This window comes from Giraffa tippelskirchi, chromosome 5 (assembly GCF_054371585.1).
Source record: "Giraffa tippelskirchi isolate mGirTip1 chromosome 5, T2T-mGirTip1v1.2.pri, whole genome shotgun sequence".
NCBI classification, from domain to species: domain Eukaryota; kingdom Metazoa; phylum Chordata; class Mammalia; order Artiodactyla; family Giraffidae; genus Giraffa; species Giraffa tippelskirchi.
In genome coordinates this window covers 120,891,381-120,915,498 of record NC_137279.1, presented here as the reverse complement: position 1 = coordinate 120,915,498, position 24,118 = coordinate 120,891,381, and the positions used below count along the sequence as shown (strand labels likewise).

The following is a 24,118-nucleotide window of genomic DNA, read 5'->3' as shown; positions in this document are numbered from 1 at the left end:
AGTCACTAACTGCTTCCACTTCTTTTTCTTTCCTTATCCTTGAATGGGAGCCTCATATGCACCCAAGAGGAGGTCCAGAACCTCTCCAGCCATGAGGGACAGTTATTAGTTCCAAATCGCAGTTATGGTCTTCCTCTGTCAAAAGGCACAGGGCTGTTTATTTTAAACATCCCTTGGAGCCTGTGAGCTTTGGATTATTTTTTTTTTTGGTAGAATCCAACATTTTTTCTCATTCAGTAGTTACATATTATTGCTAACATTTTGGAAGTTTCTTTTCCAAGTTTAATTTAAACTATTTATGGTTATACTTCTTTGGTACCTGCTAAGTGTAAAAACATGCATTAGACTTTGGGAAGGCAGAAGTAGATACAATGATGAACAAAAACTGGTCTGAGACCATGGTAGGAACTGATGGTCCACAGGGGAGAAAGACCTGCACATGTATAATACAAGGAAGTGGCTGTTCTCGTTTTTTTATTATGGGCAAGTGTTTTGCAACGACTGAAGTACATATGTGCAAGGCAAAAACAGCTATTTAAAAATATCTTTTAAAAAGTCATTTCACTAGAGAGGAAAAAGAGCATAAAATTGTCCTCATCTCGTAGAAGAGAAACAAATTATTTTTCATGTTTTAACCTTTTGTGGTTAAGTCTCACATTCTAAGAGATTTACCACTTCAGAGGAACTCCATCATTTGCATTGCAAGTCTGTATGTAAGACTCTCAACTATCCAGCAACTGAATCAAGAATTAATAACTTTCCTAAAACAAAAGAAGAAAATTTTTCTTTTCTTTTGGTAGCATTCCATTATTCTCTACTCAAGAAAATCATTTCAGAAACTTGATCTTTGCTGGCCAAAAAACTATTTTGTGAATAAAATGTATGAAACTCAGAAGCTATGCTGTCTCCCTTTTTAAAAATAATTCATCAAAAGAAAGCGTCTTTTCCTTTTCCTTGCAAGAGAAAATACAGTCTCTGTTTCTGAATTGCAAACATATCTTCATAATGGAGAAAAATCAGTTCACATGACATAGTGCTTGTTCAGCCACTTCAAGAACTAGAGTGTAATTTACTCTTTCTCTGTCTCTCTTCTCCCCAATTGGATTCAGAAAGTCTCATTCTGAAACAAACATTAGCTTCATGCAAAAAATATCCTTTTGGAATGAAAAGCAAGGAAAAGTTTTAATTTTTAGCTTTGAAAGTGTTTTCTTTTTCTATCATGGAGAGAGCAGTTTCAGCACTGAGTGCCACGGAAGGGGTTAATGGCTGGACTTGGCTGGGTGTCAGTTAAACTTTTTTTCTGGCTCTGCTCCAGGTTTCCCCTTGAAGGGATTTTCCTCTGCTTCTGCATCTCTGCAACAAGATCTTATATAAAGAGCTGACTTTCTATTTCATTCCTCACCGAACCTCACTGGCTTTAGGAGCTCAAGACTCTTCCCAGAATCTTCAAGAGGAACGGAAAGAAGCGTTTTGGAATCATTATTTTCTCATAAGAACAGCAGTGTAAATGCCTAGGAAGATGTTTGTGATCTTTGGAGTCTCAAATATACTTTGGATGGTGTTTGCAGTTTGTAAGTTCTTCTCCTTTATTTGCTCCAAATGCTAGCTTCCCATTTTAGCCCTGACTTTGACTTCAGTCACTTTGTTATGATAATAAAGAAAGGCAATGTGTGTGCTTCGTCACTCGCGTCCAACCCTTTGCAACCCCATGGACTGTAGCCCACCAGGTTTCTCTGTCCATGGAGTTTCTCCAGGTAAGAATACTGGAGTGGCTTGCCATGCCCTCCTCCAGGGGCTTTTCCCAATCCAGGAATCAAACTCTGGTCTCCTGCATTTCAGGCAGATTCTTTACTATCTGAGCCCCCAGGGAAGCCCTGGATTTTTAACGAGTAAGAAAACTTAATTTAGCCTAACTTTCAATGTGCTACTGACTACTGCTATTAATATGTACCATTATATTGTCATAGTTAGAGCAGCAAAGTTATTGTTTTTTGGATTTTTTCAATGTTGCATGAGTAATTAGATTCCGTTTCTAAGAAGGTCTGTCTCTTTAGTTTCCTGCACTTGATAATGAGATAAAACTTGGCTAATGACAAAACAACTAATGGGCATAAAGGTCAGAAGTGAGAATTCTCAGAAGCAAAGATGATTTTAACAACTTCTTTTGGCAGTGACTCCTGTGCTGCCTTGCGTTACTTAGAAGCAGTTTAGGAAAGAGATCAGCCAGATCTGGGTGTTATACTAGAACAGAGCAGAAGGGGTAGAATACTGAACCAACGAGTGGTAAGCTTGTTTTTCTCTTTTTGCCTTCACAGCTCAAGCTTTCAAAGTTGACATGTTCCCAAATGAATCCAAAATTTTTGCTCAGATTGGTGACTCTGTTTCACTGACTTGTAGCGCAACAGGCTGTGAGTCCCCATCATTTTCTTGGAGAACTCAGATAGACAGTCCACTGAACGGGAAGGTGAGAAATGAGGGGACCACATCCACGCTGATCATGCATCCTGTTAGTTTCGAGAATGAACACCAGTACCTGTGCACGGCGATTTGCGGGGCTATGAAACTGGAGAAAGCAATCCGAGTGGAGATCTACTGTGAGTACTTTAGACAATATTTGATTTTCTCTCCATTTTGCTTTAAAATAAGTTTTTTAAAAGGATAATTTTAAAAGAAAAAAAGAAAAAGGATATTCATGTCCAGATTCTTGGCTAGGGGCCATACTACAGCAAGAAATCTAGAAGGGACAGCTGAATCTACCACCAGACTAGAGACCCAAATCTTGGCTTCTGTTTCCAACTCTGCCACGAATATGGTGACCATGGGTGAGGTTCAACTTCTCTAGGCTTCAGTTTTCTTTAGCCATAAAGTGAAGTTCTCTAAGGTTCTTTTTATTTTATTTTATTTTTTTGTGTGTGTGTGTTTAATTCAATTGGTTTCTTACATGTTTACTTGTCCATATGTCCAAATGACTTATGAATTCTATACTTCAGGGATTTTCTATTTATTTTTATGAAATTTGGTACTTAAAATTAGTTTAAAGTTTAAGGAGGAGATATATAATTTAATACTGGGCTTCGGTACAAAAGTTCCCCCTTAGACAGAAGAAAAATATCTGCAAACTTTTCACTCATTTGACTTCAGCAGAGATAAATTTAGAAGGTTTTATTTCTGTTTTTGTTTGGTGCCATTAACTCTTAATGCTCAACAGCTTAACCTCAGGGATATTTGGAAAATGAACTCGATTTGCCTAGTGAATGTAAATGAATAGCCTTTGTTTACTAACCTACCAAAATGTATTTCAATCCATTCTCAATCCAGCAAGAAAGCTAGCAAAACAGAGTGAAAAAATAACCTGAAATACATCACTTGCATTCTGGTTACTGCTCCTGCCAGAAAACCGGAATCCTTGATAGTCATCTCTTTAGGAAGACCTTATTTGATTATCTTTTCTAATTGTGTTGCTTTTCTTTTCCTATAGTGGAGCTCAACGTGGTCCAATAACCTTAACTGATTCTTCAATAATCCCTTATGTAGCTAATGCTTCTCAAGAAACTGTGCTTGGCCAGCTGCTTTCAATTATGCTGGTTGTACCTGCAGAGTTTATGTCTGCGAAGCCTTCTGAGATCCATGAAAAACTCCCTTATGTAAATACAGGGGAAAGTAGCCAGTTCTTACATTATCTGACAGCAAACTATGGATTATAGTGCATTTCTTTCAGAATACAAGGGACAAAATTGTTGGTGGAAAAATGAAAAGTACTGTTTCTTCACATAGCAGATTTTTGCCACTTCCTTTGCCTCTCCTTGCAGGAACCAAATAGTTGAAGATTTAAAAATGAAAATGAAGGCCCTTCTGGCTTTAATTATCTTGCCTAAAGTTTCTTTTTTTTTTTTCTTCAAGAGTGTCTGTCTTTCATTATATTTAACAGTCCTGTCTCCATTCCACATTTGATTGTAATGGTTTTTAGAGTTGGGACCTTTGTATTTTTCTTATTTCACAGTCTTGAATCAAGACAATATGTTATCATCATGGCGGTTTGCAACAGAAAGCAGCCTTGCAAAGAAAGCAATAGTGTGAAATGGTACCTCATTGTGGTTTTGATTTGCATTTCTCTAAAATGAGTGATGTTGAGCATCTTTTCATGTGTTTGTTAGCCATCTGTATGTCTTCTTTGGAGAAATGTCTGTTTAGTTCTTTGGCCCATTTTTTGATTGGGTCATTTATTTTTCTGGAATTCAGCTCCAAGAGTTGCTTGTATATTTTTGAGATTAATTGTTTGTCTGTTGCTTCGTTTGCTATTATTTTCTCCCATTCTGAAGGCTGTCTTTTCACCTTGCTTATAGTTTCCTTTGTTGTGCAAAAGCTTTTAATTTTAATTAGGTCCCATTTGTTTATTTTTGCTTTTATTTCTGATATTCTGGGAGGTGGGTGATGGAGGATCCTGCTGTGATTTATGTCAGAGAGTGTTTTGCCTATGTTTTCCTCTAGGAGTTTTATAGTTTCTGGTCTTACATTTAGATCTTTAATCCATTTTGAGTTTATTTTTGTGTATGGTGTTAGGAAGTGTTCTAGTTTCATTCTTTTACAAGTGGTTGATCAGTTTTCCCAGCACCACTTGTTAAAGAGATTGTCTTTTCTCCATTGTATATTCTTGCCTCCTTTGTCGAAGATAAGGTGTCCATAGGTGCGTGGGTTTATCTCTGGGCTTTCTATTTTGTTCCATTGATCAGAGTGAAGTAAGCCAGAAAGAAAAACACCAATACAGTATACTAATGCATATATATGGAATTTGAAAGATGGTAACGATAACCCTATATGCGAGACAGAATAAGAGACACAGATGCATAGAACAGTCTTATGGACTCTGAGGGAGAAGGTGAGGGTGGGACGTTCTGGGAGAATAGCATTGAAACATGTATATTATCATATGTGAAACAGAACACCATTCCAGTTTCGATGCATGAGACAAATCCTCAGGGCTGGGGCAATGGGATGGCCCAGAGGGATGGGATAGGGAGGGAGGTGGGAGGGGGGGTCCAGGAAGGGGAACACATGTAAACCCATGGCTGATTCATGTCAATGTATGGCAAAAACTACTACAATATTGTAAAGTAATTAGCCCCCAACTAAAATAAATAAATTTATTTGAAAAAAAAAAAGAAAGCAATGGCTCACTGAATTAGTGCGTTCCTTGACATTAAAAATTTCAAGTGGGAATATTAGTTACATGTTGAGTTAGGCATTTTGGGAGGCAAATCTGCCTTCCATAACTTAACGATTGCACAGGTGTACGTTTCTGGTGGATGAACGCCTGTTCAAAAGCCAATTATTTAGAATTGCTCTTTTCATTTCTTAGCATGTCTTGCCTAATGATTATTCTTTGCAATGATAGTCTAAGCTTCAGGTTTCTTATCTATAAGATGAAGTATATCTACCCTGACTAAAATAAAAGATTGTAACATACCATAATGATAAAAGACTGATATAACGTAGTGAAAGTCGCAGTAGTCATATGGAATAATAAAAATCTTGAGTTTAAATCCCAGCTTCACCATTACTAGCTGTGTGAATGTAGGAAAATTATGCAAATGTGCTGAGTCTATGCTTTCATATCTATGAAATGCAGTATCTATTTCTTAGGGTTGTTGTGAGTATAAAATAAAGTCATCAATGTTAAATGAATAACACAGGGATGGGCACGTATCAGTATTCAATAAACATAAGTTTCTTCTCCCTCCTTTTACTCTGGCAACATGCAACCCTTTGTACATGCAGGATCAGAACTGAAGAACTCTCTAACAGGTTGTTCTGATTTTGAACGCACCCCAAACCATGAAAGGCTAGTTAAACAATTTATTCTGCTGTATTAAGATTGTATTCACAAAAATATTAGACTTAGGTTACATTGATTTAAATCAGTAAGGGACTTTATACAATATGAACAAAAAATCCACATGCATGTACTCATTTGACTTTTGCAGCTTTCTCTAAGGATCCAGAGATTCATTTGAGTAGCTCCCCAGAGGTCGGGAAGCCAGTCACAGTCACATGTTCGGTGCCTGATGTTTACCCATTTGAAAGGCTGGAGATAGAATTGTTGAAAGACAACCATTCCATGAAAATACAGGAATTTCTGGAGCCTTCAGAAAAAAAGGCCCAGGAAACAAAGAGCTTGGAAGTGACCTTCTCGCCTACAGATGAGGATATTGGGAAAGCTCTCGTTTGTCAAGCTACATTACACCTTTATGATGATGGTACTCCACCCAAAGTAAGGAAAACTACAAAAGAACTGGAAGTCTACAGTAAGTACTTGTGTCTGTTTATGGGAATATACTCTTGGATGTATACAGGAATAAACCAAGCAGCTACAGTCAAGAAGGAACATGTTTGTAGTTTATACCATTTTGATTCACTGAGATCATAATTTTTGTCAACTGCATAATTCAATAAAAAGCACACTGAATTAAGTTTGAGAAAGTTGAACTTAAGGTATGGATGGCCCCATTAACTGTGACTTTGGTTCACTTAATTTCTCAGTCTATCAAGGGGGAATAATAATACCACCTGATTGGGGGTCTTCTTTGGTGGCTTAGTTGGTAAAGAATCTGCCTGCAATGCAGGAGACCAGGGTTCTATCCCTGGATTGGAAAGATCCCATGGAGAAAGGAATGGCAACCCACTCCAGCACTCTTACCTGGAAAATCCCATGGACTGAGGACACTAGTGGGCTATAGCCCATGGGATCACAAGACTCGGACCCGACTTGATGATTAACTCACCACCACCTAACTGGGTAGTGAGAAATAATAGGCTCAAGTGATACAATGTTTTAAATTATGTATTGTAAACTCTTATATCCTGCCTTGAAATATCAAGGTATAGAAGTTTTACAAGCAGCACTTAGTCTTTGTGTGAGTGTATATGTGTGTGCACACCTGGACACGTGTGCATAGGGTGGGAGAGAAGAGATACTCTCCGAGATGGCTGGGGGAGTTGAGGCAGTCTTGTAATCCCAAAGCTGTGTAGGAATGACTCACCGTGCTCTGTTCTAGACTAAAATGCTCTTGTCTTCTGTAAACACCATAGTTAAAAGGAACATTGCCTTCCTCAACATGTTTAGCTGAGACAGAATGAGATGGAAAGGATTTTATCAATGTTTTGAGAAGAATAGTCAGAGATAGGAGATATTTTTCCTAGAGAATGTAAAACTTGGAAATGAGAGCTATAATTAAGTATTTGAATGATTGTCATGTAGCAGTGGGATTTGGATTATCCTTTAGCAGTAGAGAGCTGAACTATGACCAGTGTATAGAAGTTAGTTACAAAGAGAAATATTTCAGCTCAATAGAGGGAAAATGTTCTAATAATCAGAGCTGTCCAGAAATCAAATGGACAATATTTACTGTAAGACAGCGAATTGCCTTGTGCACCAGAAGTGTTGAAGCTGACTTGCATGAACATTTGGCAAGGAAGCTGAGCTGGAATTTGTACCTTACCTGGGAGATTGAATCACATAATTCTAAGGGTTTTTCTTAATTTATGATTATCTATGGCCATCTTAAAACACCAAACATCAAAAAAAGTAACTCCATCAAATCAGTCAGAAACTGGATTGACTAATTTTTATGACTCAGCAATTCTTTATACTAGTTTGGCAGAGTATGTTAAATTGAGAAAGCTGTAAATACAGTCTATGAGAGAAACACAGTAGCCCTGTGGGGCCATTATGATGCTTAGCAATGACTAATACTGTGCCCTGCTTTCTCAGTCTCACCCAAAGACACAGCCATATCTGTGAATCCCTCCACAAGGCTGCAGGAAGGCGACTCCGTGACGATGACATGTACCAGTGCAGGTCTACCAGCTCCACGGATTCTCTGGAGCAAGAAATTAGACAATGGGAATCTACAGCTCCTTTCTGAGAATGCAACTCTCACATTAATTTCTATGAGGGCAGAAGATTCTGGGATTTACGTATGTGAAGGAGTTAATCTGGTTGGGAAGGACAGAAAAGAGGTGAAATTAATTGTTCAAGGTAAGCAGAAATTGAAAAAGGTGCCATCATTCAGATTTAAGCAATAGTAAAATAACTTCAATGCCAGAAATACTTCATTATGTTTTGAGTGAATGAGTGAAGTCGCTCAGACGTGTCCAACTCTTTGTGACCCCATGGACTGTAGCCTGCCAGGCTCCTCCGTCCATGGAATTTTCCTGGGAAGGATGCTGAAATGGGTTGCCATTTCCTTCTCCAGGGGATTTTCCCAACCCAGGAATCAAACCCGGGTCTCCCACACTGCAGGCAGACTCTTTACCATCTGAGCCACCGGGGAAACCCTGATTATGTTTTATGATGATCCATTTGACTGTTCTGTACTGTAGCACAATTATATACTCACCTTACTCATGTATTTTTTGGATGAAATCTGTCCTGCCAGAGCTTCCATGCTTCTGCTGTTTTGGTTCCTTTTCCTTTCTCATCATTCTTTCATTGCCTCAGCCCTTGGCTTTCTCTCTTCCTTCTGCCCCTTGTATGTGAGTATTCTCAGTTCCCATGTCTAGTTCTCCTCCCTTGTCACTTCCAAGATTTGAGCTATATGTTATTGATATATGCTGTTTACTCTGAAATTCGTGTTCCTATTCCATATCATCAAAACCTGTTGGTTCTACTTCAAAATGATCCCTCTTAGAATCTGACCTCTATTCTTCAAACCTCTTGCCATAGCTTTACTTCATCATCTCTCATTTGGGCTCCTGAAAGGTATTCTTAAATAACAATTCACTGACCATCAGCTATATTCCAGGCACTTTACATATGTTTCCTGTGGTCTTCAAGAAATGACTAAGGAGTAAGTACTTTGTATTCATTTTAGTGATGAGAGAATAGTGTCTCACAGAGATTAATAATGACTCTAATTTATCGTACATCTAATACTTGCCAGGAGTTTCCTTGCTACTTTATAAAATGTTACCACTTTAGTTTTTGCCACAATCTTATAAAGTGAATAAAAGCTCAGGCTCAGAATAGTTCACAATTTTCCAGGTCACATAACTCATTAGTGGCATATACTGTGATTTTAACATAGACCCGTTTAACCTCCAAACTCCATGATTTTTTAACTATGGCTAATTGTTTTTAAATGGTCACCCTACTATCATTCTGTCCCCCAACATAATCCTATGTGCTGCTACCAGAGTTATCTACTTGAAACAAGAAGACTGCACATTTTATATGACTTCAACTTGACCCTAATTGCATATAAATTAAAACTCACATTTCTTAAAATAGTTGCATAAAACTCTTCAGAATCTGGTTAGAAATGACTTTTGCATCTTCGTGGGTGACTCTGTGTCTGTTTATGCTATAACTTCTGCTTCGAATGTCCTTTCCTTCCTTACCTGGCAAAGTCTTAGCCATTCTTCAAGGTCAAGCTCATGTTAGCCTCCCAATTCCAGCTGGTGTTAGGCACAGTTAGTTTTTGATCCCTTCATGTACATTCAAGACTTCTTATGAGCTTGTATGTGCTTTTGTTCAGTTTAACATATATTAATTAAGGTGTGTTGTCCAAGAATTGAAGAATTGTGCTTGGTGCTGGGGGTACAGACATAAAAAGTTACAGTGATCACCCTAGAGGAACTTATAATCTAGAGATTGGCAGATGTATAAATAGATAATTTAAATATTTTTAGTAAGAGTCAATACTTATGTAAGTATGTCTTTCTGTTAAACTGGCAACTCCTTAAAGTTAGGGACTGTTGTGTGTGTGTTTTACGAGTACCTGCCATGTAGTAGGTGCTCAGTAGATACTGAATGAATAACTTGTGAACATAAATTAAAAAATATACTTTTTAAAATATGAAAACATGGAATTTGAACTTGCATGGCTAAAAAGATACAATTCAAACTCTCTCTCAAAAGATGAACCCGTTGGCTTTTAGGTCAGCATTTCTCAAGCATGTAAAGCTAATCTTTCATCTGGAATAACTCTACCCCATAATTAGCTGTATCCCATTTCAATGTGAAAAGGAAATGTGTTCTGGGATTAGGCAGTGCTGCTTTTCATTTTGCATCACAGGACATTAGCAACCTTAAGTGCTGAAGAGAGAATTGAACTTCAGTTATCTTAGACCTGGAAGATCCTCTGGAGAAGTGGAGAAGGGAATGGCTATCCACTCCAGTATTCATGCCTGGAGAATTCTGTGGACAGAGGAGTGTGGAAGGCTATAGTCCATGGGATCACAAAGAGTCGAACATGACTGAGCGACTAACACTTTTTTTCTATCTCAGAGTTACTCTTTCAGGAGTCATAAGTTTACATGGTAACATATGCAGCCACTGTAAAATACAATCAGACTGTTCACAGGCAGGAAGTAGATCTTTTTGTTCTCCATTCTCACAGTAGCATATAAGGAATTCAAAAACACTGGTTATTGTTCTGAGTGAACTTTCTCCTTCAAAAATCTGATAGCACGTCAGTTTGTTATGGTAATTTGAAGGAAGCATTCTTTGGAAGATACCATAACGGCCCTGCTAGACAAACCAAACTGAAAAAAATCTTCTGGTACAGATGAGAACCCTTTAAAATGTAGTGCCTTTAGATTATGTATATGCTGTGATTTCTTTTTTCTATCTCTAGCCGGCTATTTACAAGGGCGTGTTTCAGTGAGTTTTCTGTGGAGTCTCATCTGTCACTTTAAGAGGTACCCAACCACTCTCACTTTTGCTGGGGGAATAGAGTCAAGATATAAAATTCCTTTTCTCCCTAGACAGTAGTCATCTCAAAGCAGCTGGGGTGCCCCGTGGGGATTGCATTGGCAGTCAAAGAACTTTGCTAGATATTTCAGACTTAGGAGTTTGCCCTGGCATTTCAGCCATTGAAATAATTGTATTTTTATGTTGTATTAAGCAAATTTGAGAGGTGGCTTGCATACCATTTTAATGCTTAGATTTTGACTTTTCAGTGTGATTCTGAAATCACACTTTTCAGTGTGATTTTAGTATGCGTTTTCAGTGTGATTCTGTGTGACTTTCATGTTACAACTTTGTTCTGTTGATACAGAAGCTCTAAATACTGGTCTGTTACAGGTGTTGTTTCTAATCAGAAGCCATATTTACATAGCTTTTTTTCAGTACTTTCCTTAGATTTGGTTTTATCTCCACTTGAGGATATTTTGATTTAGTTGTTCAAGTGAAAAGCTGGAATCTTAAATCATACTCACCTGGCTTCAAGTCCCAATTTTGCTACTTGCAGGTTGGGTGAAGTTATTTTTCCTCAAGAAGAAAGGGAAGGAGGAGGAAAAGGAAGAAGGGAAGGAAAATATGGAAAAGTAGAATGAGACACTGAGAGTCAAGGAGAAGCAATGATACCAGATCATGAAGTTGTGTGGATTAAATGAGATAATATTAATATATGTAAAGTGGTTTAAGCAGTGCTTGACACACTGGAACCTTATATTTTTGAGCTATTGTCCCATAATTATAAGCATACGATAAACACATTTGAGCGGAACATGAATTTTTGTTATGACAAGGTGCCAATCTCTGTCTCGACATATTTTTATCCCTGTTCATTCTGTTGAATGAATGAATCACAGCATCTTATGTGTTTGTTCTTAAAAGACGTGGTTCCCTTCCTAAAAGTCCCAATGTGGAAAGCAGTAGTATATTCTTGGCACAGATGTTAGCTAAAAACAAGTCAGGAAAAAAAGACTGTATATTGAACTTTGGTGAAAGAATTTTATTTTTTCTTGTTCTTTTCTCCCCACCAGAGAAAATGTTTACTGTTGAGATCTCTCCTGGACCTCAGATTGCTGCTCAGATTGGCGACTCAGTTGTGTTGACCTGTGATGTCAGGGACTGCGAGTCCCCATCTTTCTCTTGGAGAACCCAGATAGACAGCCCTCTGAACGGGAAGGTGAGGAGCGAGGGCTCCAAGTCCACGTTGACCCTGAGCCCTGTGAGTTTTGAGAATGAACATTTCTACCTGTGCACTGTGATGTGTGGGCAGAAGAAACTGGAAAAGGGAATCCAGGTGGAGCTCTACTGTAAGTGGTTTTCAGAATTGTTTACTGTTTTGTTGTTGTTCCCAGTTCCATTGAAAGAAGCAGAATGGAAATCTGTGATACACAACAAGATCTTTGTGTTTAGGAAGGGAATTTAGCATCGGGAATGGTTCTCAAATCTCCAAACCAAAGTTTTTGATGCAACTTTGATGTATATATTACATAATACATATTACATATGAATCCAGCAACCCTGATCCTTAATTTGTGTCTTGTCTATACTCTTTCATCATGGACTTGAACATACTACATGTCCCCTGCTACCCACTCTACTCTGTTTGTATATGGTGTGTACAGAGATGGTTGTATGCAAAGAGGAGAAACAGTGCCCATTCGGATAATGGGGTGGGATGATGAATTATTCAAATTGGGGGGTGAGGCCCAAACCCACTGTTTTGAAGGCGTATTTGAAAGCCGATTGGCAGGATGCAGACATGAGGCAATGGGGAGCAGGAGAAAACCTGGGAGTTAGAATGATCACCAGGGATGATCAGCACAGCAGCTCAGGTGAAAAGAAGAACCAGAAGATTGCACTAGATTTGAGTATTGATTTATGCCACATACACATACTACACTTCTTCTTGCTATTCCTGTCACCTTAACAAAATCGTAGAGCTTCAAATCTCTATGAATTGACATTGCTGGAATTCCTCAGTTTATAATGAATGAGGACAAGATATGCAAAGTGATCAGAAAGTTCCCTGGTGGCTCAGAAGGTAAAGAATTCACCTGCAATGCAGGAAATGTGAGTTCGAGCCCTGGGTCAGGAAGATCATTTAGAAGAGGAAATGGCAACTCACTCCAATATTCCTGTCTGGAGAATTCCATGAACAGAGGAGCCTGGGGGTATACATAGTCCATGGGATTGCATAGTGTCAAACATGACTGAGCAACTAAGCACAGCACACACCACACACATTCTGCCTTGTTTTTATTCAGCAGAATCCAAGAGAACAATTGTGGATATTTTCCTCCAGAAATCCTGCCCAAACTTGTGTTACCCCTCAGGATTTTGCTCAAAATGAGTTAGGGTATGTCTGTAAAGGGATTTGAATCTCTCGAAAGACAGGCTAATTTATTGCTTTACCATGTTACCAAGAGTCCAGGAGCTGCTGATGCAGGCCCACTCCCAACGGCAATGAGAACCAGCAGTGAAGCCTTATGGTCATGTGGAAACATTAGAGAATCTGTCACTTGACAACATTTTGCTTCAGGAGAAAAAAATTTTAGGATTGCTCTTGATAACTGTTCTCTCACTTTTGTTTATTTGTATCAGATGTGTTGTAAACATTACTTAGAATCTGAATCTCTTTTGTTTTTTCTGAACTACAAGTATTATTCAAGAAACATTTAAAAATTTCGGCCTAAACCTGGCCATTCGAAATAAAAATGTCTAAACTGCATGGCTCTGTGAAACCAAGCCTGGGCGCTGAGCTCAAGGAAATAGGAATTCTGGTCTCAGCTGGGTGACTTACTAGATATGATGTCAAATGGCAGACTCTTAGCCTTTATAAGTTTAATAAGTCTCCCTAGGTATCAAATACATTCTCTGTGTGTTTTTCTAGCTTTAAAATAAGTTAATACCCATTAGATTATGCTGTTTTGAAGACTGAGATAATGAATATTAAGGGACTAGCACATAATAAATATCCAATACATCATGGAAAACATTTAAAATGTTTAAAATATATGTATACTAAGTAAGATGGTGGAAGCTAATATGTCCTTTGAAAGGACTAGTCCGTAGCTGTCAGCAAGACTGTATCACTAAGGAGAGAAGAGTAAGAAGTATATTTATTTCTTGGTGAGTTGATGCGCTAGGTATTTTTTGTTTCCAGCATTATTTATATTTGATATCATAAATATTTATATTTAATCTTGTGATGTATCTATTAGTAATCATCTTATCCCAGGTGAATTAAAACCTTCACTTTGAGAACTTTGCATTCAATAAAGATTAGTTCTGTTTTTCTTCCAGTGTGACATATAAACCTCATATTTTGCTTGATATTTGCAGCCTTCCCTAGTGATCCAGAAATTGAAATGAGTGGTCCGTTAGTGAGTGGAAACCCGGTCACTGTAAGTTGCAAGGTTCCTAATGTATATCCTTTTGACCGGCTGGAGATTGAATTGTTTAAAGGAGAGAGTATTATGATGAATAAAACCTTTTTGGAAGATGTAAGTAAGAAAGCCCTAGAGACCAAGAGTTTAGAGATGACCTTCATACCCACCACTGAAGATACTGGAAATGTTCTTGTTTGTCTGGCTCGGTTACCTATTGATGAAATGGAATTTGAACCTAAACAAAGGCAAAGTACAGAGATACTTTATGTTAATGGTAAGTACATGTGTGATGTATCCACAGTTTAATGTGAATTTTTTTTGATCATGTTTTCCAGGTAATAGTTAACATGAAGTTCATAGTTAAAACCATTGTGAAATGAAATAATTGAAAAGAAACTACAAAATAATGATTTATATTCCAAAAAAACCCCTCAAACTTAAAACAACGGTTTATTTGCGTATGATTCTAAGCTGGCAATTTGGGAAGAGGTCAGATGAGCAGTTTATTCAATATGATATCAAATGAACTCACATATTCATTTTCAGTCTGTTGGAAGTTCAGTGGGAGATGGTCTCAGGTAGCCTCACTTACAAGCCTGGGCCTTCTCTGGGGGTGCCTGGACCTACCTTTCTTCATATGAAGAGAGGTAGCATAGATTTAGTCACCATAGTGCAGGGCTTCAAGAGAGTGAAAATGAAGGTGGCTTCTTGGGGCCTAAGCTTGAAAGTCCTACAGAGTTACTTCTTCCAGGGTATATAGCTCAAAGTTAGTCACAAGGACAGCCTAGATTCAAGAGGTAGAAAAAGAAGGTCCACTTTTTAATAGGCGATTTACATAGTTCATGTTCATATTTAATGTACTATAAATGTCAATACACACTATCATTGACCATGCATTCTTTGACAACAAGAATGTTTCTATAGAATTTATTTCCATTGGAAAATATCCATGATATGTTCATATTCTACTCTGGATCATTCTGTATAGGGCTTCCATGGTGGGTCAGTGGTAAAGAATCTGTCTGCTAATGTAGGAGACTGGGTTCAATCCTTGGGTTGGGAAGATCCCCAGGAGAGGAAATGGAAACCCACATTGGTATTCTTACCTGGGAAATCCCATGGACAGAGAAGCCTGGCAAGCTATATTCCATGGGGTCACAAATAATCAGACATGACTTAGGGACTAAACAACAAAAACAATCATTTTGTATCTGCTAAAGTAAATGAGGGGAGAAAATTCCTTTGGTAAAGTTATCAAGGTTTATAAACTGTTCTAATCCACAAATACATAGCCAAGTTTTACAACACTGATAAAAACTCTTTGGAACTCAGAGTATAAACAGCCAAGCTAACAAGAGTCCCTACCTTTTCAGTTGCTCCCAGAGATACAACCATCTTGGTCAGTCCCTCTTCCGTCCTGGAGGAAGGTAGTTCTGTAAATATGACATGCTCTAGCGATGGCCTTCCAGCTCCAAAAATCCTGTGGAGCAGGCAGCTAAGTAATGGGGATCTACAGCCTCTTTCTGAAAATGCAACTCTCACCTTCATGTCTACAAAAATGGAAGATTCTGGTATTTATGTCTGTGAAGGCATTAACCAGGCTGGAATAAGCAGAAAAGAAGTCAAATTAATTATCCAAGGTGAGCTAAAGTGATTAAATGAGTTATTAGCACTATTCTTATTTTGGTTGTGCTACTGGTTTTGAACAAAGTCCTTTTAAAACAAAATTTTCTAAAACAAAATGTATTGAATGTTTTGAAGAGCTTGTGATGTTTCCTCTGCATGGAAATCTGGAATAGTACTTCTGCATGAGCCATTCCAAGTCACTTATCCTAAATTTCTTACAACCTCAAGTGGAAGGCTAGCTCTAGGAACTGTGCCAAGAGTTCCAGTTACACTTATGAGGCATTGATTGTGGTGTTGAAAAAGGATAGGAAGATGTATATACATATTTTGGAATTACTAAGGGCCCAGATGTTAAAGAACCTGCCTGTCAATGCAGGTTAGATGTAAAAGATATGGGTTCGATACCTGGATCAGGAAGATCCCCTGGAGGAGTACACAGCAACTCACTCCAGTATTCTTGTCTGGAGAATCCCATGGACAGAAGAGCCAGGTGGGCTATGCTCCATAGGGTTGCAAAGAGTCAGACATGACTGAAGCGACTTAGCGCCTAGCATACAAAATCATCACAATAAACTGTGGAAAATTCTGAAAGAGATGGGAATACCAGACCATCTGACCTGTCTCTTGAGAAACCTGTACGCAGGTCAGGAAGCAACAGTTAGAACTGGACATGGAACAACAGACTGGTTCCAAATAGGAAAAGGTGTACGTCAAGGCTGTATATTGTCACCCTGCTTATTTAACTTATATGCAGAGTACATCCTGAGAAACACTGGGCTGGAAGAAACACAAGCTGGAATCAAGATTGCTGGGAGAAATATCAATAACCTCAGATATGCAGATGACACCATCCTTATGGCAGAAAGCGAAGAAGAACTAAAGATCCTCTTGATGAAAGTGAAAGAGGAGAGTGAAAAAGTTGGCTTAAAGCTCAGTGTTCAGAAAACTAAGATCATGGCATCTAGTCCCATCACTTCATGGGAAATAGATGGGGAAACAGTGGAAACAGTGTCAGACTTTATTTTTTGGGGGTCCAAAATCACTGCTGATGATGATTGCAGCCATGAAATTAAAAGATGCTTATTCCTTGGAAGGAAGGTTATGATCAACCTAGACAGCATATTTAAAAGCAGAGACATTACTTTGCCAACAAAGGTCCGTCTAGTCAAGGCTATGGTTTTTCCAGTGGTCATGTATGGATGTGAGAGTTGGACAGTGAAGAAAGCCAAGTGCCGAAGAATTGATGCTTTTGAACTGTGGTGTTGGAGAAGATCCTTGAGAGTCCCTTGGACTGCAAGAAGATCCAACCAGTCCATCCTAAAGGAGATCAGTCCTGGGTGTTCACTGGAAGGACTGATGTTGAAGCTGAAACTCCAACACTTTGGCCACCTCATGCAAAGAGTTGACTCATTGGAAAAGACCTTAATGCTGGGAAGGATTGGGGGCAGGAGGAGAAGGGGACGACAGAGGATGAGTTGGTTGGATGGCATCACCAACTCGATGGACATGAGTTTGGGTAAACTCCGGGAGTTGGTGATGGACAGGGAGGCCTGGCATGCTGCGATTCATGGGGTCGCAAAGAGTCGGACATGACTGAGCGACTGAACTGAACTGAACTGGATTAAATTCCTCATGGTAATCTCATAAGATGACTGCTAGGATTTGCTTAGAAGGCTAAGAAGGCACCTAAACCTTTTATAAATTCTGAGATTGAGTAGCAGTGGCCTTTCACTCTGATTCATCAATTTAATGGCATAGAATCACCAGGATGGATTAAGTTAGGAGATCCAGATCCATTCTTTTCAAGATGAAGAGGCAAAACTGAGAACAAAATAATTTCTAGTTGACAGGTTGAAGCTCTAGGCAGTTTTGGGCAAAGTCATGAAGTAGTCAATTTGGATTTCCCTCATAACTTCCCTTTTGGGGTTGGAGGTCCTCTTCTTCACTAGGGCTGTCAGTTCCTCTCTTACCCCTTGGTATTATTTCCACTAAAGTGTTAGTGACTGTCTTGTTACCTTGTTACATAATTATTTGTATTTTAAAGGAAAGGAAGAAACTTGGAAGAGCAATGCACTACCTTAAAGAAAGCTCTTAGGATGTAGCTTTAGTTGAGGAAAGACTATCTAGTCACAAAGCAAATAATCTTAATGGGAACATCACTTATAAAATGGTGATGTGGTACCTCTCTCCACAGGTTGCATAGTAACAGAGATGTTGTATGTAATATACTAAGCTTAGGATAATAACTGGTGTGTTAAGGATTGTAAGAGCCATCTCTGCACAGCTTAATTTCTTGATCTGGAATGGTTTAGCTCAAAACTCAGAAGCCTTTTATATTTCAAGAAATAGTTGCACAACTTAGTGACCAAAAAAAAAAAATGTTATTTTCCACATTTGAAATCTCCAACTGTTTTTAAACACCCTTTCATTGGCTAAGGTTGGGTAAGAATTACATTAAGGCTGCAGTCCCCAAACTTTTTGGCACCAGGGACTGGTTTTGTAGAAGACAGTTTTTCCATGGGTTGGGGAGGGGACTCATTTCAGAATGATTCAAGTGCAGTAGGGTTCATTCTTCCATGAGACTCTAATGTTGCCACTGATCTGACAGGAGGTGGAGCTCAGGTGGTAACGCTAGCCATGGGGTGGGACAGTAAATATAGATGAAGCGTCACGTGTCTGCTGCTCACCTCCTGCTCTGTGACTGGGTTCCTAATAGGCCACAGATTGGTACCAGTCCATGGCCTGAGGGTTTGGCACCCTCGTATAAGGGACATGAGAGAAGCATGAGATGTCTTCTTTTATTAAAAATATGATCATTTATAAGAATCCAGTAAATGTTTGACTTCTTTAATTGCCCCTCTAAATATTTAATGCAAACAGTAAGCACAAATACCATCTTAACAACTATTGTTACTGTCATTAAATTAATATTGAATTTGTTTATATTTCATTCAAAGGTATCTTTAAATTCTTTCCACAGTTGCTCCAAAAGATATACAACTTACAGCTTTTCCTTCTGAGAGTGTCAAGGAAGGAGACACTGTCATTATCTCCTGTATATGTGGGAATGTTCCCCCAACTTTGATAATTCTGAAGAAAAAAGCAGAGACTGGCTACACAGAGCTAAAATCTACAGATGGTGCATATACCATCCACAGGGCTCAGTTAGAGGATGCGGGAGTATACCAATGTGAATCTAAAAATGAAGTTGGCTCACAGCGAAGAAGCCTAACACTTGATGTTAAAGGTTAGTTTGTTGTTTTTTTTTGTTTTTTGTCTCTTGTTATTTTTGTAACAGGTCTGAAACTTGGTGGATTGTAAAGAATTTCAACTGAATTCCATGTCAATTATGGTTACCTCTTAGCGTTTCCTAAAATAATCATGTACAGGGGCTCTGTCCTAAGGAGTTTAGCCAGGTTGTTGACATTTATCATAAATCAGTGTAGAATTCCCATTTGCTATTTGAAACATTGACAATTTATCATTTGTCTCTGAGGTCTTGCATTTCTTGTGTGTTTAAATGTATTTTCAAAACCTTTCTTTGGGAGTTATAGGGAAACTAAAGAAGTGGAATTGGCACATGGAAAAAGAAAGGCTTATCTAGACCCTTTTCCTTCCTACCCGAAGAGAGTGTCACTCTCTGAACAGAAGTGACTGCATATTTTCCAGATTGACTCTTTTCTGGATTTGAGAGTGATGATGTTAATGCTGAACAATGTAAAGGAGTCTCTAGACTACAGAATTACTTCCTTAGAATATCTAAGCTCCTTGTCCATCCTGCTGTATTCTGATGGAAAAAGGGAGGGAGGGGGCAACGGCCCCAGCAGAGGAATTTCAGGGGCCAGTTTAATTTCAATCCATCTGTGAACTCACAGTAGGATCTGTTGATCTTATCAGTGGAAGTAGAAAGTGTCAGCGTTTATTGCTCAGTCTTCCACTCCTTGAGTGGTAAGGAGCTCCTACTGTGTACTGGAAGCCAAACTTGAAATAAACATGATTATAAACAAATACAACTCTTAAGAGCCTTTGGTGCTGGGCTCCCAGAGACAGCAACTATCAATGTAAAGAGAATTTAAACCTGGGTCAGAAAATGGGTTCAAATTTTACTCATGTCATCAAATCTCTCAAGATTACAAGCTTTACCATGTTTTCTGTCTTCACAATACCTCCTCGAAACACAATATCCCTTGTATCATGTCACTCAAAATGACACACGGGTGTATATAATCAATGCTTCCAGATTTCTGGATGATTGAGATCTCAGTTATGAATAGGTTGAAATTCATCTATTCCTATTTAGTCCTTGATGTCTCCAGACCACCTTTAATTAAGCCTAGTTCCAGAGACTTGGATTCCTAACATTTTCATAATTCTTTTTGGAGTCAATGATTCTTTTTTAAAGACATATCAAAGCTTCTCCTCTTTTTAACTTTCTTATACATTGTTGTCTTTTCTAATTGCTTTATTAAGTTGATAACTTTACATATTTGCTATTTTTCACACATTACTTAAATGAGCAATTAAAGCACATTGTGGGCACTCAGCTAGAACCCCCAAACTAAATATGGTTTCAACTAACTACAAATGAACGGAAACAAAAATTTGATGTTTTCCTGGAAATTTTGAACTAGTCATCCTTTGCATTTGGCTGAGATTTTAAACTAATTGTGGTTTGTTTTGCTTAAGAAATATATTTGCTCAAATGTATTTCAATGATAGAAATTTTGGGGAGTCTTTAGAATTTTTAGCATTGATACAGGTAATATAAAACTATATTTGAAGGTTGCCCTGGTAACCAACTCAGCAGCAAATTTGTACTTTACTGCAGATGCCTGAGGGGAAAAACCAAAGGCAAAAGACAGTATAATACTTATTAAATTGAAAACAATAGGATCAGAAATACCATTGCCTACCATGTCATCAATACTGATGCCTAAGCATAATTATGATAATGAATATGTCATTAAAATATTACTCTCATACTCTTAGTTCTACTCTAGTAAGGGAAAGTAGAAAGATAAAGTAATTATCATTATGTTTATGATGAAGTTTTTTTAACTTCAATAATTCAAAAATCAGCTTCCCTTCATCTGACCCTAGTGATTCTTTTCTTCTCAGTTGACTTCTGGTGATTAGAAACCTCTAGAAGTGAAGCAATGATTATCAATGTCAAATCATTAATTTCTTTGAGAACAGAAACAATATAGAAGCCTCTTGAAGAAACTTACTATTTATGAGGTCATACTGTGCCGTGCAAGCATAAATATAAATAGAGATGAATCACCAGTAAATATCATGCTGTCTTCTTCAGATGTTCTTATAAGGTTAAAATGTTAAATACTATTGTAACTGTCAGATGATTTTTATTGTAGTAGAAAGAGTAGTAATTTAAAAGTTTTGTGACACTCTTACTTTATGAACTTGATTTATAACTAAATGACAATGACAGGATGTAGAAAGAAAACAATATATATTGCTATTCAAAAGATATTTATTGGGGAAAAAAAAGATATATATTGGGTGCAAGCTACTCCAAGCAGTGAGCCAGTTACTAGCTATTGAGTGGTGGATCAAAAGAAACTAGATACATGCCCTTATGTAATTCAGTTGGAAGGAGGGAACCAAAATTAATAGATAATCAAACACACAAATGTTTAACTATAAGTTGTGATGAGGGCTGTGGAGGGAAAATGTAGTGGGTTATAAAAGTATACAGGGAAAAAAGTGCATTTTTGTTGTTATTCAGTCAGTTATTTATGTCTGTCTGACTCTTTGCAACCCCATGAATCGCAGCACGCCAGGCCTCCCTGTCCATCACCAACTCCTGGAGTTTACCCAAACTCATGTCCATCGGGCCGGTGATGCCATCCAGCCATCTCATCCTCTGTCGTCCCCTTCTCCTCCTGCCCCCAATCCTTCCCAGCATCAGGGTCTTTTCCAATGAGTCAACTCTTTGCATGAGGTGGCCAAAGTATTGGAGTTTCAGCTTCAACATCAGTCCTTCCAATGAACACCCAGGACTGATCTCCTTTAGGATGGACTGGTTGGATCTCCTTGCAGTCCAAGGGACTCTCAAGGATCTTCTCCAACACCACAGTTCAAAAGCATCAATTCTTCAGCGCTTGGCTTTCTTTATAGTTCAACTCTCACATCCACACATGACTACTGGAAAAACCACAGCCTTGACCAGATAGACCTTTGTTGGCAAAGTAATGTCTCTGCTTTTTAATATGCTGTCTAGGTTGGTCATAACTTTCCTTCCAAGGAGTAAGTGTCTTTTAATTTCATGGCTGCAATCACCATCTGCAGTGATTTTGGAGCCCCCCAAAATAAAGTCTGACACTGTTTCCACTGTTTCCCCATCTATTTCCCATGAAGTGATTCCTAATTTAGGCTGGTCACAGAATGCCTCTTTGAGAAAGTAACACTTAAGCAAAAATATAAAGCTATCCAGAGAACTTCATATTGTCAAGAAATGATACAAATGCTGAAGAGGAATAATGTATATTAAGATGCCCTACTTCAGAGATACAAAATATAAAATTTTCTATATATTTCTAAAAAAGCCATCGGCAAGAATTCTTTCTCTTGCTACCTCATACATGATGTTTGACTATAATGGTTGCACTCTAGGTATTTCAAGACCTTTCTTAGAGAAGTGGTTAGTTATTTTAACTCATTAATAATCAAGAGTCCTAGTTCTTTAGGACATACTTTCATTTCCCGAAGCAAACACTCTTGTCCCATTCTTACTCTTCCAAATGAGCCCTAAACAGTTGCACCCTTCCTTCCATCGTGTTATTGGACCTGTATCTATGTGAGTCCAATTTTGTGGAAGTCAATAACTGTCATCTTTAGACTGATTTTGACCGTAGCAACTGCTAACTGCTGATTTGATTAATTCAGAGAAATGTGCATTTGAGTCCTCTTGATTCTACTGATTTAATTCACTTTTCTTCAGAGAACTAGTGGTACTATTAAAATAAAACTTGTGACTGTTATTATTAAACAATTTCTTTTTTTACCAGACATTAATTGCATCCATCTTGTTATTTTCCAGGAAGAGAAAGTAACAAGGACTATTTTTCTCCTGAATTTCTCGTGCTCTATTGTGCATTCGCCTTAATATTAACTGCCATTGGAATGATTACTTACTTTGCCAGAAAAGCCTACATGACAGGTTCATACAGTCTTGTGGAAGCACAGAGAACAAAAGTGTAGCTAATGCTTGAAATGTTCTACCAAGGACACTATCAGTTCAGATCCTCGATACTGCTCGTCATTCCATGGGGAAAACAGAAACTGGGAGTTCAGGCTTCCTTGAATGCAGTGAACACTTGGGAAAAACGGCTGCCTGTGGCCCTCACTGTGAGCAAGAAGCCAGAGGAAAATTTCTGCTTAAAAACTAGGCACTACCATTGAGATGACTGGAGTAATTTCTTGATGTGTATATACAATAACATGATTTGTATATATGTAAAACTATGCTGTAGCAAGGTTGCTTGGAATATCAGCACACTAGAGTCATCATATCTAAAATTATTAAAATGTTGCTTGAACTGATTGTTATAACTTAATGCGTCTTAATATCAGCTGGCAGCTGAACTATGTCATCTTTTTAATATTTTATTTCCTGTAACAAAATTTTATTCCTATAAAGTTCATGGGCAACAATTTCATGTTGTGTAAAGATGCCAGGGTTTTATATTGTCATAGGCAAACTATAAACCAAGAGGGCACTGGGTTGACTTTCAGGTACTTAAACACTTCATTCTATGGCATAATGGTTAACTGGATTTCTCTGGGTGGTACTGACATGGTACGGAGACATTTTTTAATGTTGTTTGTTCATCAGACTCTTGTGTAATTTTCCCAAGTGGTCTAAAAATGCAACTTCTTTTGATTTTCTTTTGTAAATGTTTAGGGTTTTGGGGGGGTTTTTTGACTAGTAAAGCGATGATTTCTGGAATTGAAAGAGTTGTGTATTTATTATAAGTTGCCTCCTTTAATTATGTAGTAGCTCTTTTGGTAATTTCAAGTTCCAAATACTGGAGCATTCAGACCCATAGAAATAATATCTACTTGAAGTGTGCTCCTCAGATTACTTTTATCAGAATCACCATGGGAACTTTACAGATACTTACTTATCTTGGGGCCATCCTAACCTATTAAATTGAAATACCTGGTTTGAAATGCCTTGGAACCTGCAATTAAAAAAAATTTTTTTTTAAATGTATTATGCACAGAAAGAGTGAATGCAGATGAACATGGACATGTTAAAGGGCAGCAAGTCAACACTTGTACCATTAAAGCGAAGAGATAGAGTGTTACTATTCTTCAGAGCCTCTTAGATGCCATTCATTGTAGC

At 38.1% G+C, this 24,118-nt stretch overlaps 1 protein-coding gene across 5 annotated transcripts in view; it reads left to right on the top strand.

Moving 5' to 3' along the window:
- Positions 1–23,719, top strand: part of LOC145507183 (vascular cell adhesion protein 1-like) — a 123,723-nt gene extending 100,004 nt beyond the window's left edge. Inside the window, exons 4-12 of one of the 5 annotated variants that reach the window (XM_081493159.1) lie at positions 1,422–1,571; positions 2,316–2,594; positions 5,982–6,302; positions 7,769–8,035; positions 11,767–12,042; positions 14,078–14,398; positions 15,498–15,764; positions 18,731–18,997; positions 22,811–23,719. In XM_081493159.1, coding sequence (XP_081349285.1) covers positions 1,508–1,571; positions 2,316–2,594; positions 5,982–6,302; positions 7,769–8,035; positions 11,767–12,042; positions 14,078–14,398; positions 15,498–15,764; positions 18,731–18,997; positions 22,811–22,971 — 2,223 coding nt within the window. In that variant the 5' untranslated portion in view covers positions 1,422–1,507 and the 3' untranslated portion in view covers positions 22,972–23,719. Of the gene's footprint in view, positions 1–1,396; positions 1,572–2,315; positions 2,595–5,981; positions 6,303–7,768; positions 8,036–11,766; positions 12,043–14,077; positions 14,399–15,497; positions 15,765–18,730; positions 18,998–22,810 lie in introns of those variants that run through there. The other 4 variants (XM_081493160.1, XM_081493158.1, XM_081493163.1 and 1 more) reach the window with 4 other exon arrangements.
- Positions 23,720–24,118: the final 399 nt, after the last annotated feature.